Here is a 14,013-nt window from a genome sequence, read left to right as displayed (position 1 = left end):
ATATGCAAAAATAAAATATTAATAAAATTATTAAAGCTGTCCATGATGTTATGGTGACCCTTTTTGACAACAAATAACCACAGATTAAATATTTTAATTGTTACAATCAGTCTTGCAGCTTGAAGTTAACTTAAAGTTAAATGACTATTTTCCTAAATACTGATTGTGGATAAATTAAAGATAAATGTGTAATGACCTAATTCATATAAAAAACTAACTGCAAAATGCAAATAATGTCTCAGTATTGAGAGATTAACACACCAAAGAGCTAATTGTGATCACTCCAATTTGAAAAAACAACAAAAGTGCAAACACCATTCAAACCTTTATTGTAAATCACATTTACAACCTTCATACATGAAATTACAAAATGACATTTCTATTTATCAACAGTGTGTTAATAGCAGTGACTTATGTAGTTGTGGGATTCATTTTCCTGGCTCAATAAACAACAGTCCTAAACAGACCGGAGAATACAGAGGAGTGAAGGAGCTATAACTACTCTGTAACCAACAGGAAGCTTCTACTGAGTCGCATGCTGTGTTTTGGAAATTGAGATTTACATAGAAGTTGCAACACAAACAAAACCACAGAACATCCTGCTTTGGGTTTTATGTCCATTTAAAAGAAATAGTAAGGCTTTGTTTCTTCACTGAGTGTTCTTTGGTTTATTTCCATTTGTGAGGTCTTGTGCTTATCAGTTTACTTAAAAAGTCAAGGAAGCAAATTAAAATTTTACAACAATCACTTCTACCCAGATTAGGAAATATTCACATTTATAATCTCCTTGCGAAAGACCTGAAGCTTTCTCTACTAAATTTCTACATTAGATAATTTCCTCCCTTCTTTCATGTCTTTCACAAATGAAAGCAAGCACCAAATTTGCAACCTATGCTTGACCCTTGAAAGACTCTCTCATTTTTCCTAAAGCAAGCTGCAAACTGTCCTGTGATCACAAATACATACAAATTGATTTGTGAAGGTGTCTGACGAATGTATTTTTTTTGCAACACTTGATATAACAACAATACATTTTATACATCTATTATTAGAAAACACACTTCATATTTTACAAACCTTTTATTTTACATCTCAGACTGAAGTCACCCACCCTCCAGGTTTTTTCAGCTACATTATGTTTGTGAGCCTGAAACTTTTTCAGCTTTCTTTGCCATCAGAAGAAAAGGGGATAATTTTTACAGCAAATCTATACAAGTTTCACTAAGGAATGTGTTTTTACAAGTAAATACATATTACATGTCCTGTATTATTTATTGTGTATTTATAGTTTTGTTTTGCCCATAAGCACACTTGGTGAAACAGTCTTAGAGTGATGTCTGCACCTCTAGATGTGTGTAGAAGCTCTGCCGTCCATGGAGCTGGACCTGGACAGGTATCGGCTGGTGGTGCGGCCTTCGTCCGCCATCGCATTCTCCATCTTTGAGAGCACTGAGCTCTTGAACTTCTGCTTGAAGTCGTTGCCCATGAAGACATACAGCACAGGATTGAGGAAACTATTTGCTGCTGCCATAGAAGTGCCTACTTTGAGTCCCGTGGTTAAAATGCTGTGGTCGTAGTTCTGATGGTTCAGCTCGAGGAGGACGAAGACGTGGTAGGGCAGCCAGCAGATGAAGAAAGCAGCAATGAGGGCACTCATCACTTTGAAGGGTTTGGAGGATTTTGTCATCCTGTTGGTTCGAAGTTTGAGGAAGATGATGGAGTAGCAGATTAGAATGATGACGAAGGGGACCACAAAACCTGCGAGGAAGCGGCTGATTGCAACTATCTTGTGACTGTGTTGGTTTAATGTGTAGTTGTTGAAGCAAATGGTCCTACCCAGGTGGCTGCCAACATCCCGAAAGATCGCAGAGGGAATGCTCAGTCCAATGGCAAGAAGCCAGGCCAGGACAACTACAGCTGAGGCCTTTTGAACCGTGCGCTGGTTCTGGGCCCAAACAGGAAACACGACGGAAACACAGCGGTCCACGCTGATGATGACAAGGAGGTAGATGCTGCTGAACATGTTGAGGAACATAACCGAGGGGGCGAACTTGCACATGAAGCTGCCGAAGATCCACTCCTCCATCACCGTGTTGGTGATGCTTATTGGGAGGAAAGTGCAGAAGACAAAGTCAGAGATCGCCAGGCTCAGGTACCAGGTGGTGTTGACCGTCTTCTTCATTTTGAAGCCAGAGATCCAGATGACCAAAGCATTCCCAAAGAAGCCCAGCAGAAAAATGACCACGCTGATTACAAGCAACAGCACACACAAGGTTTCCTTTAAACACGTTGATTTGTGCTGAAAAACTGCTTCCTCTACTGGAGTGAAATTGCCATCAGAGTTATAGCTGTAGTTGTAGTCCACAAAGGTATCATAGTAATCATCTGCCATGTCCATCTTGCTTTCAGGAGTGACCTGTGAAACCTTGTGTAAAAAAAAGAGGAAAACTTTGAAAAATGGACAGAATTTTATTAAACTTAATATAATTTTCAAATTAAAATAAATCAAATTGTATTTAAATCTATAAATGAAGAAATGTTGAATTAAATGACATTAAGTAATACCATACCTGCAGCACAGACTGTCTGCTGTTGTTGACTTGATCGTGTCCAAAGCATTCTGAATGTCAGAGTCAATGAATTCAAAGAAGTCTTAGACACAAAATCAGCTGACGGTGGTTTTGCAACACTTCCACCCCCTAAATGTTTCAGTACTGCATTTTGACGTCTTGCACTTTAAAGACCTCCCAGACTTCTTTTTTTGGAATTGACAAAAGTAAAAATGTCATTTTGTATTTCTGGATGATTTTTAGAACATTTTTAGCTAATTTTGTTTTTATATTTTATAGTAGACTAATGATTTCTGTTACAACTCATGCTCCTGAAAATCATTACTAAAATCCCTATCTGACTATAATCCCAGCAACCAAGAAATGATTATGATATTAGCTTTCAGTCATTTGTCGAGTTGTTTTTGCTTCCAAGTAAAGGATTTAAATATTAGTACTGCAGCATTATGTTGCATCTCTGGCCTGTGAAAAAGAGAAGTACTAGAAACATTACACATCACTCTGTGTGAGATTTGTGAACTGGCTTCGATGTTACATCCAAAGTTTTCCTTCTCTCTGGCAACTGTATTGTTATGATCCTGCTCCAGCCCCTGCCTTTCTTCCCCTTCTTCCTTTTTTTTCCCGCCTTTCTCCCTTGAGTCCTGATTTGTTGCTGCTTTGACCTGTCTCTTTAGCTCCCTCTATCTGTCTGTCACCATTGTTTCACTCACCTGCCTGCACCTGGCTGATTGCAGTAATGCACATCAGCTGCAGCAATTACTTCACTCATTTCACCTGTTCTCTACTTCACCTCCTGCTATTTAAGGCCTGTGCATTCATTCACTCCCCGCTGGATCATAGATTCACATTCCCTTCTTAGATTGTGTTGCCCTCTGAGATTCAGTTTCCACATGGACTTTGCTTCCCCACCTTTGGACTCCGTTTTACCACCTCCTGGATTTTCCCCACATGGACTCAGTTCTCCAACCAGATTCTCACCAGCCCTGCTTCAGTCTCCAGCCTGTTTTTCCTGCCTCGCCTCCATCTGCCCCTGGATTCCCTCAGCCTGTCTTCCCCCTCTGTTGTCAGTTCCCCCATCTTGTGAGTACCCCTCTTTAGCTTAGTATTGTTTATTCATTTTAGTTTTGTAGACATCCATTTTTGCGTTCTTAGTGTTGGTTTTGAGTAGTTTGTTTTAGTTCTGTCCCCCCAGTTTGGTTCTCCATTTTATGTATTGGTTTAGTTATATGGTTTAATAAAACTCTTTCCTTTATTTACTTGTCTGCCAGTTTCTATGTCTGTGCTTAGGTTTTCTACCCCCCCCCCCCCCACACACACACACACACACACACACCCCACCCCACCCCATCCCGTAACATGTATTTTATTGGCCAGATGTAGGAAAAAAAGCAAGAGTTCATATAACCGCAGAGCATTGGTCAAATTGATTTTAATTAAATATTACAATCCCAGCTTTTGATAAAGATGATTCTCATAATACACACAAAATGCAACAGCTGTTACAAACATCGGCCTGCTTTCGTTACTGCCTGAATCAGCTCTCTACGGTCGTCCTGCTTCATGGAATCATAATAATGGAGGCAGATGCAATATTCTGTATTTCTACTGAATATCAGGAAGCAGCAGCAAGTAACAGCTGCAGTAAGAAGAGTCACAGATGGCTGAAGTTACACAGTTTAGAGCAGTGTTTCTCAAAGTGTAGGGCGCGACCCCTGAGAGGGTGCATAGGCATGATAGGGGGGACGTGACGTTAGGGGAGGAAAGGTCCGTCTTTTCATGGCGCACAACAATACTCAAACTGCGCTGTCACAGTAACCGTCCCCAGTTCATGGGAATTCCGGCTCTTTTAAGGGAGCCAGTCCTTATGACTCGGCCACTAAAAAGAGCTGGCCCTTTCGGCTCACAAGTGGCTCCTCAGATGTACTATTTACGGTGAAACAACATAGAGAAGCTTAGAGAATCACTAAAGATCAGTCATAGCCTTTTGCTCAAGCTGTTTTGTAGACTCTGGTTGTAGGTCTAGGCAGTTGAGGTCGTGAATGTTTTCACTGGTGTCACCTCGTCACAGGCAAAACACATCACTTGCTGAACATTTTCTTCTTGATAGACACTACAATTTACCTGGCTGCCGCATACACACCAAGTTGCACTGCACTGAGTGTTTTGACACCTTCCTGTCACAGGCAGCATTAAGGGTTTCACCAGTCTGTAAACACAAGGGCCAACCTTCGCTCCCCAAGTACATCAATGAGCCTTGGGCACCCATGACCCTGTCGCTGGTTGAGCTTCCTTAAACCAGTTTCGGTAAATACTAACTACTGCATACTGGGAACACCAACAAGCCCTGCTGTTCTGGCTCTGGTTCCTACACTTCCCATTTTGTGGCTTTCAACCCATCAGCTTCAACATCTGACTGTCCACTTGCTGCCTAACATGCATCATCTCTTGACAAGACCATCAGTGTTATTCACTACCCAGACTCCTACTCTTATGCTGCTATTGCATAACAATGTAAAGGCCCTGCACGCCCATGTTGGCCCCTACACATGATTTTATTTAATTTAGCTTTAGATTACATGTCTTGTGTCGGCCTGTGCAGTCTGCTTGATTGATTCTAATGGACTCCCGTATGAGCTTTACTGCGCCACAGATGGGGACAACTTGATTATTCTTATTAGCGGCTGGAGTCAGGTGACCTCACATAATTCTCAGCATACTGCCGCCTACGCTTAACCCGAGCAGAGGTCCAATCAGCCGCAATCATTGAAAACTCCTGTGTGGGTGTGCAGGGCCTTTATGGCGAGAGTGAATCAATTTGAAATGCAATTTGTTCACAGTGTTTACAGCCAACATCCCCCATTCTCCTGAACATTGTAGCTATAAAAAAAGAGAAAACTGTATGTGCATTTTTATACCATCTCATACTTACTGTTTGCCTTTTGTGTTTTCTGCAGACAGTTTTCTGTTTGTCCAAAAAAAATCAAAAACATGTGTGGGAGCTACAAAACTAAACTGATTGAGAGTTCTCCTTTTGCTGTCAGCATCACATTGACAGACATAGCAGAACTATGGGACAACACAAGTCTTTGGATTTGTCATAATTTATTAGTTCTCCAATTGTGGTTCTGTAATTTTCCACTACCACAGGGTAATTGCAGTTTCACCCTACTATGAGGTGTGTCAACCTGTTGTAAAAATGAATATAACTGACTCCAATTAGATTCACAGTAATTGAATTGAAGCGACACACATTAACTCAGAAAGTGACTCTCCGAGAAGCTAATGAAGCACCTTTGGTTTCAAAACTCGCAAACGTGGACAAATAAAACATGATTATCTGTCTTTTAAGTTTCTTAATTTTCTCTTGATTATTATCATGAACAAGCAATTTCACAGCATGTTTGAGAAACTAACTTATGCATGTAAATCCTGAGCCTCATACTGCAGCTCTTTGGTAAATTAGGAAATATTAAATTGCGTACGGCATGCTTACTTGACCTACTTAGATGCTTTTCAGCAAAATCACTTTCACAGACCTGCTGGTGCCCTGCAGATTAGATTTCCTAATGAAGGCAGAGGTTATAAATAATCAAACACACACACACACACACACAATGATCAGGTGTAGTCTTTCGCTAGGAAATGCACTGCAAGCCTTTTGAAGAAATGAAGATACTTCAAGGTTCATCTCAGAAGGCAGGAAAAAAACATTTAAGCAGTAAAGAGGTAATTTAGATCCAGGTGGTTTTAAGCATTTAAGTGATTTAAGGAGTTTTGTAGAAAATATCTGAATTTAGCCGTACATGTGTTGTTGCTTTAATAAATGTAATTGTAAAGGTTGAGTAGAGTTCAGATCGATCCATACAGGCATTAAATTCACATTTATCCTCGATCCATTCTGCATTACAACATACATAGAGAGGGAGCGTTTTGTCCCTGGCATCTAATCTGAGCGCATAACAGGTTCAAAAGGTGACGCAGTACAAATAAAGAGTCTGTCCTTGATGATGATTTCACAGCGAGAACCTTCATTATCCTGATGGAGCATCCTTGAGAAAGTAAACTTGTGCTTTATTATATTATTTTTTTATTTTTTGCAGTATTCCTGCAGTTTCAGCATAAAGTGGGTAAAAGCAGGGCACTTACTGCAATATGTACAGTGTTGCTAATGTTCAGTGTTGCTGGGTTACGACATACTGGATCATTTTTCTGATTTTAAATAACCTACACGCAAACATTAGGATGCAGAATACAAATCTATATGATTTTTTAAATTAATTCCACCTTAAGTGTTTTCATAGCGTCTGTGAATGTGCTTACCAGTATGTATCTTGAGGAAATACAAACTTACTATCATCACCGTCGCTTATTTGCAGGCTATTCTTCCCTCATTCTTCTTCCCACTTTCCTGTCTCTCTCTCACTGCTGTCCGATCAATACAGCCAAACAAGAACAAAGAAAATATCTTTTAAAAAGAAGAACTCTTTAGTGCATTTGCATTGATTTCAGCGCATTTGCAGTAAAAAATTATCAGAACAGTTTTAATTATGTGCAATGTTTTGACCTGCGCTTGTCATGTCACTTTTTGTGCAAAATCAACTGGTTTTAAATCCCAAATAAAACAAAACACTCTTCAGTTTCTCTCCTTCACCCCATGTTTCTATCTTTTAAAGCATTTCAAGACTTTCCTGTCTTTTCATAAAGATTACAGGATTTTACATTTTCTATTTTGTTCTTCTTTGCAGTTCTTGCAGTGTAGGAATTTATTGAGTCACATTAAAATAAAACAGTTAAAATACACATTTATAATGTGAAATACATGCTTCATGTTTCAAAAATAGATTTTCTCCAAACTGTAGTTTGCACATGTTGAGTGGAGGCTTTCAGGCTCTCAGCTGATGTTTTAAAGAGAAGCTTTCACTGAGCAATCACTGCCGAACTCGCTGATATTTTGACAGAAAATCCATTCATGGACAACATGGCTACAAACTGGTAATGTGTATTTCCAGCTGTAGGCCACAACTGGAAACTTCTTGCACAAAATGTAACGACCAATTTGAAAAAGCAACAGCTCTTCTCTCTAGACTTATAACTGTGATATATTTTATTATAGAACCATGTAATTCACTTCGAGCTTTCTCTAAAAGGTTGCTGAATAGTTTATACAATAATAATCTGGTTTTATGTGACTCTGCCTGCTGCTGTATATTCCTCTGACAGAATATCTCTCCTACTGATTCAAGAGCCAACTAATGAACTTTGCCTTGAAACATTTTGAGGAAATGAAAGAAAGTATTTCAACCTTTGACATCATAGCTGTTTCCATGGTGTCTCAGTCGTCATGGTTTTAAATAATACTTATACTAATCCAGTTACTGTGCTCCACCAGTGGACAAAGTAAACTGTATACACTGCACAGACTGCATTTCTCATCTATGGGCTGATTTTATGCTTTAAATTACTTGCCCTCAAGCTTTGCCGTGACAGCATCTAGAGGAAGAGCAGCGTAGAGCGTCATTTATGAAACTCTCCACTTGTACATTTCTTACCAATCAGCCACTTTCAAGCTTTCAAACGCGGCACCAAGTTCCTGAACCCTTATATTTATTCCTGCAATCAAGACCACTTTCTGCATCTTTTCCTGCAGTTTGTCGGAGGATCGACTGCAGAGCTGTCAGGCTCCTCTCATGTCTGCCGTTGTGCCTTTTGAATTGTATTTTGCAGTAACTTGAGCATTATTGCTACATTAGAGTCTTCTGCTTGAAGCCCATTATATAGATTACAGTGTATCAGTCCACATAAATCTGCTTACCCAAGATGCACTGCCACAATGCAGACTGGAGTGGAACAAGTTTTTCAATCACAGTATCAGAAATAGATGGTAATGATCTGTGGAACAAAGCATGGCATTAACCTCAGGAAGGGATGTTGTAACGTCATACAGCATGTCTCAGTTCTGACAGTTATTATTAGAACCACAGTGATTTAGCAGCATCTGTGATGTTTGTAGCGACATCAGTGTGGATACTGTCATGCTGCCATGGTGATGAATAAAATGGCATGAAAAAAGGTACAATATAAAGCAAATTCTTATTTAAAGTCTGCTTTGTGGTTTTGATTTTGATTTTGTATGATACATATTTGTGCTTTTCCCTTGGCTCTGACTTGTACTGTATACTGTGCATACTTAGTGTCCGCAAGTACATGATTTGTGTTTTCTGCTAAAACAATTCAAACTGATCACACACAGCAGCTCATGTGCAAAAATAGATATTAGTCACACTAGAGCTTCAATTCTCAGTAAAATATTGCATGTTAAACATGTTAGTCATCTCTACACTTTGCTGAAACTTCCTCTTACAATAAAAAGCTTATATCTTGATGTCCTCACAAGTATGTACATTGTCCGTAAGTGTGGAAGAAAAAGATTTTTTTTAAAATATTTTGGGTGATTTAGATTTCTTATCGCTGCTAAATGAATCACAGATAATTTGAAAAACTGCTTTCATTTTATTTGTTATTGTGATTGCTACTGATTTCCCATGTGGCTAATTAGCACCTGTCATGATCACAGCTGCAAGTTAAGCAGTTCAGTCAGTCACCTCATTAAGACTTCACTACTGCCAGCATTGATTTCTTCCCTGTGTGACATGATTGACAGTAGTTTTTAAAACAGGACAGTAGTTTAATGTTTTATGAAAAAGTCAGGCAGACCACTCATCTAAAGTTTTAGCGACTTTTGCGCCTTGTTGCTTATCATGGAGATAAAGTTGTCGACAGTAGAGTTACTTTAGGCCACACTGGTGTTGTAGCTGGAGGGATGATGTCTGTCTGTTGAGTCGTCCTTTTAGTCCAGCTTGACATATGTCAGCAACTACTGGATGGATTGTTGTGTAACTTTGTGATGACAGTAATGGATCCCTGAGAACTGACTTGGCTGAAAACTTCTTCTTTTGCACCAGCAGCTGGCTGACAACTGCATTTGTTACTGAAATGTCTGAATGGACAGAAAATTTAGAAAATATACTGACGATCTACTGAAGCTGAACCCTTGACCTACAATCTAGCGCCCCCATATGGTCAAAATTTTAAATGCTGTGGTTTATGACCTGCAACATTTATATTTTCCTCAGCTGGAATTTGTGTTAACCTCAAACTAGGTCTTGTAAATGTTGTCTTGTTAACCTAATAGGGTGAACATGGTAAACATGGGCCAGTTCATGCTTTCTGTGACTGTGCCTGCAAGGGTATGTATAACATGAATTTCAACACAAGGATCTGCGAGGGCCCCTGTGCGGATTTCCATTTACAACCCAAAATTGCCACAGTATGCACTGCAAGCACGCCAACTGCACATACACCAGGAAAACAAGCCAGGAAAACAAATATAGTGTTTAAAAGATACACTTGTTTAGAGGAGAGGCTGTACGAGCAGGTTCTCCACCATCTACACTTTTACAATAGTTGTGACTGAAGTCGTCGCTGCTGGACTTTGGTGAAGCTTTGTTTTCTACATGATTGTCACCACTGGAGCCCAAAGACAGAAGAAAGTCCTAATTTCTCCAGAAATCCTTTGCTATGTCTGCCCACTGTACTCAGCGTGTTAGGAATATTCAGTTTGACTCACATTGAATCTAATCTGTAACTGCTTTTTACATCTTGTAGGAAGTGCAAAGAAACAGTCAGCCTTTCAGAAATATCCACTAGGACTGTCCTAGTATGAAATGGCCTTAGATGTGCTTGCATACTCACATTAGCATTTACAGTGTGATTCACAGTCTTAGCATGGTGGTGAACTTTAATGCTTGTTAAAGTAATGGTATACTTAAAAATCAATGCATCAGTTACCTGTATGTGACCGCAATTCACTTTTAGTTTCTTCTTCCTTCGGCTTGTCCTTCAAGCATGAACTAATATCAATAATTTAATCCATCAATAAGACTTTATAGCACTTTTCCTACAGACAGAACTATGTACAAATACAAAACGAATACCCCCCATCTCTCCATAAATATTATTATAAATAAAGGATTCAATAAAACAGGGACTGAGACAATGCTATCATAACGAACCACCATGAGGAAACACCACAGTCAAGAGATGTTAAAATACAAAATAGCAAAAAGACACTAATTAAAAGTGAAGTAATAAAAAGAGCGTTAAAGTCACAAATCATTTATACAAATAAGAAAATAAAATCGATTTGAAAAATATATATATTTTTCAAATGATTGCATGTGTATTTTTTATAGTATAAGTGTTGACTATTAATTGTTGTTTTGTGCAGTACTTTTTGTTGCATTGTGCACATGAGCTGTGCCGTAGAAATAAATAAGGTTTTCTGTTTTCTTTTTTTTAAGTTTATTTATTCTTATCTTCTTTGGCTTCTTCTTCAACTTCATCTTGTTTATATTTTTTTAAATGCAATACAATATAATAGCACTGAGGACAATGTAGTAATGCGTGAAAATGAAAAAGAAAAGTCCTCAAATTGCCAGTTAAGCATTTTTTAGTGTCCTACGCGCCTGAAAATGCTGTACCTTTGTCCCTTTTGCTATTTAAAATAATGTGGTAAATCCAGGTGAATCTTGTGATACTTTATTGAGTTCAGTTTTACACTGTGCCTCTACAATAGTCATCAATGAAAAAATGATATAGTGCACTTTGAGAAAATTGAGTTGAGAAAAGAGGCTTCGCTCGTGATTGTTCGTCTTTTGTCTGTGATTTGTAAAGGTAGGATAGACGTTGCTCTCAGGAGGATTAGAGTTGAGTGTGTGCCAGCTGTAATATGCACAGATGGACAAACACTGCTCAATGCTGTCTTTACTTTAACAGGAATTTACCCATTCAGACCACAGAGGGAGGAGGAGAGTTCAGAGATGCATCTGTCTCTCATTCAGACCAGAGACAGAAGTATGTCAGTATGGCACACATACTATTATCTCACAATATTACATTTCTCGTTGTTTGAAACACCGGAAAAGACCAATGTGTAACTTTTTCACTGACCTGTGGCCTTTGACTTATGCTTTTAAAGGACAATGCACCTTTGGAGCAGAGTTGGTAAATCATGAGCAAAGTGGGCTCAAAGACCAATACAGCTTTAGGGAAAGTAAAGTGCAAAATGAAGATGTTTAAGCAAGAGATGGCACAAAACTGGAACAATGCTATTCAGATAAAATAACCTTTATCCAGATGCAAAGCCTTTCCTGCATTGATGTTACATCTGTTCACTAATCTGGTGTTGTATTCAGTGATAATGGAACATTTATAGATATATATATATATATATATATATGTAGATGTTCGCTGGTGTTTGTCGCTGTTGCTTTATCAGAAAAACAGTGAATAAATTACGAGGCTGCAGGTCCTTTCCTTTTGCCTGCAAATATGAAAATGCCTTTTTTAATTGTATTAACACCCCCTGTGATCTGTGATAAAAAGAATTTGTGTACTGTAATTTTTTTCCAATACAGGTTACTTGGTAACAGTAATATATCAAAAGCAGGCACTGTTTAAAGAGCTTCTGTAAATGTGCTTATACTATAATGCCATTTTTTTCTCTTTTATTGGACACGCTACATGGAAACATTTGTTGGGAAACTAGCCTGCAGGACAAAAATTACAATCAGAGGAATGAGCAAAAATGTCATAAATCATGCAGCTATACTAATCCAAAGCTGTTTTTAACCTCTTAAATCCTGTCAGTGATCACACAGATCCTATGGCAATGAAAAAGTCAATTAGCAACTTTAATCCTCAGTGACCCATGGCTCATGATCATGGGATTTCCGCCTGTAATCACAGAGTCCCAACATTAGATTGTGTTTTTCAACAAAATATATATAAGTCGGATAATAATCTGCGATATCATGTTAATCTGTGTAACTTTGATTTAAAATAATCATCCAGAAAAAGTTCTAACAGGAATTAGATAAACTTCAGCTCACAGCTGGGTTCAAGTCTGTGAGTCCAATGAAGCGTACAGATAATGAAGCTCTGGCACCAATATTCTGGCATGCAGGACTTGCAAATGTGAAGCTGGAGGGACAGGATGGAAAGGAAAATGCCGCTGGCTGTTTGCTTTTGTTTAATATGGTGAAATCAGCCTCCAGATGGGATCTCTGTATGATTACCATATGGGCCCACAGTGATTTATCAGATGTTGCTGGAGGTTTCTCCTGCAGATAAACCACCTGCCAGCAACATACACCCACCACTCTGTCATGAGAAGGATGTGAGAGATTTTTTATGCGATATTCTTATCTTCGTTTCTTTCATATGTTAAAGCGTATGCAAAGAGAAAAAAAAACCTGAGCTTGAACAGGCTGTACAGAGACAGGAAGGATGCTAATGTCAGCATGCAAACAGCAATGCTAACATGCTGATCCTGCGAGCTTTAGTGGAAGCCAACCAGACTTTTCTGTCCTCAACGGGAATGCCCTTTATCATTTAGATAAGTCTTGTCTGGATGAGATGGATCTTCTGTGTTACTCTTAAACTGGAATAGCCATTTACAAAGAGAGGAGGGGGTCTATGATACCAGTTATCAGGTACTCATAAAGCAGTCCTTGGACCTCTACCCAGACAGTCTCACCACCATTAACATTTTGACCTGGCAGTTTCACAATCATTCACACCTCGAGCCATGTGGGTCTTGAGTCATTAAGAGGCCATTAGCCATGTGAGTTAGTGGTGACATTATATATCTGAGACTCCCCATCATTCAGTAACTGAAGAGGCCACTTGTAAGAGGTTAAATGTCCTCAAGAACTTAAAAGAGAAATCCAGTTAGTTTTTACTGAAGCTCTTAGGATCATCATGACATGGGTGGCTGAGAATCATTGTGATGAGTAGCAGGTTTAACATTTACCATTTTCACAATCTTTGTTTGAAGCTATTACAGTGCTAGCATTAGCTAATTAGCAGTAACAACTAGGTAGAGCTGCAGTTGATTAGCATTGCGATTGTTTTCCAACAGTTCTAGACATAAACCATTTTAGAATTCAACCTTTGACCTAAGGTGGTACTTCAGGTAATCTTCTGGGAATCATAAAATTATTACCAAATATTACAGCAGTTTCTCTAGCCAAATATATCAGTCTTTACCAACAGACAGTGCTGTTCCTATAGAGCCAAACAAAATGTATAGAAAAATGCACAAATGCCTGTAATCCATGTCGACATGTGGATTTTTTAAATTTTTTTATTGAAACATTCCTGTTATATATATAGTACTATATACTAGTGACTGATCCATAGACTGTAAATATGCATCTAATGGTTGATTGAAGACAGACCCATGAAAAAAACAATAAAGAACTGTAGCTGTGAGAGCAGTTCCACTCAGACAGTGTGATCAGTTTTGCAGGACAGAAAATCCTCAGCCTCCATTTGCAAAATCATATAATCAAGTTAGAAAAATGGCAAAAGGAAAGCACTT

At 38.7% G+C, this 14,013-nt stretch overlaps 1 protein-coding gene across 1 annotated transcript; it reads right to left on the bottom strand.

Moving 5' to 3' along the window:
• Positions 1–312: 312 nt before the first annotated feature.
• Positions 313–2,724, bottom strand: cmklr1 (chemokine-like receptor 1). Its single transcript, XM_023282365.3, has 2 exons — positions 2,571–2,724; positions 313–2,425 (listed from the first exon to the last, which is right to left on the bottom strand). Exon 2 carries the CDS (start codon positions 2,396–2,398, stop codon positions 1,346–1,348), a length of 1,053 nt encoding a protein of 350 aa, XP_023138133.1. The 5' UTR covers positions 2,399–2,425; positions 2,571–2,724; the 3' UTR covers positions 313–1,345.
• Positions 2,725–14,013: the final 11,289 nt, after the last annotated feature.

Source organism: Amphiprion ocellaris, chromosome 6 (assembly GCF_022539595.1).
Source record: "Amphiprion ocellaris isolate individual 3 ecotype Okinawa chromosome 6, ASM2253959v1, whole genome shotgun sequence".
NCBI classification, from domain to species: domain Eukaryota; kingdom Metazoa; phylum Chordata; class Actinopteri; family Pomacentridae; genus Amphiprion; species Amphiprion ocellaris.
Note: the sequence above shows the minus strand (reverse complement) of the source record. Positions and strands in the feature narration are given on the sequence as shown.

Coding starts and splice junctions, on each gene's coding strand:
- cmklr1 (XM_023282365.3), bottom strand. CDS start 2,398: ATGGACATGGCAGATGATTACTATGATACCTTTGTGGACTACAACTAC.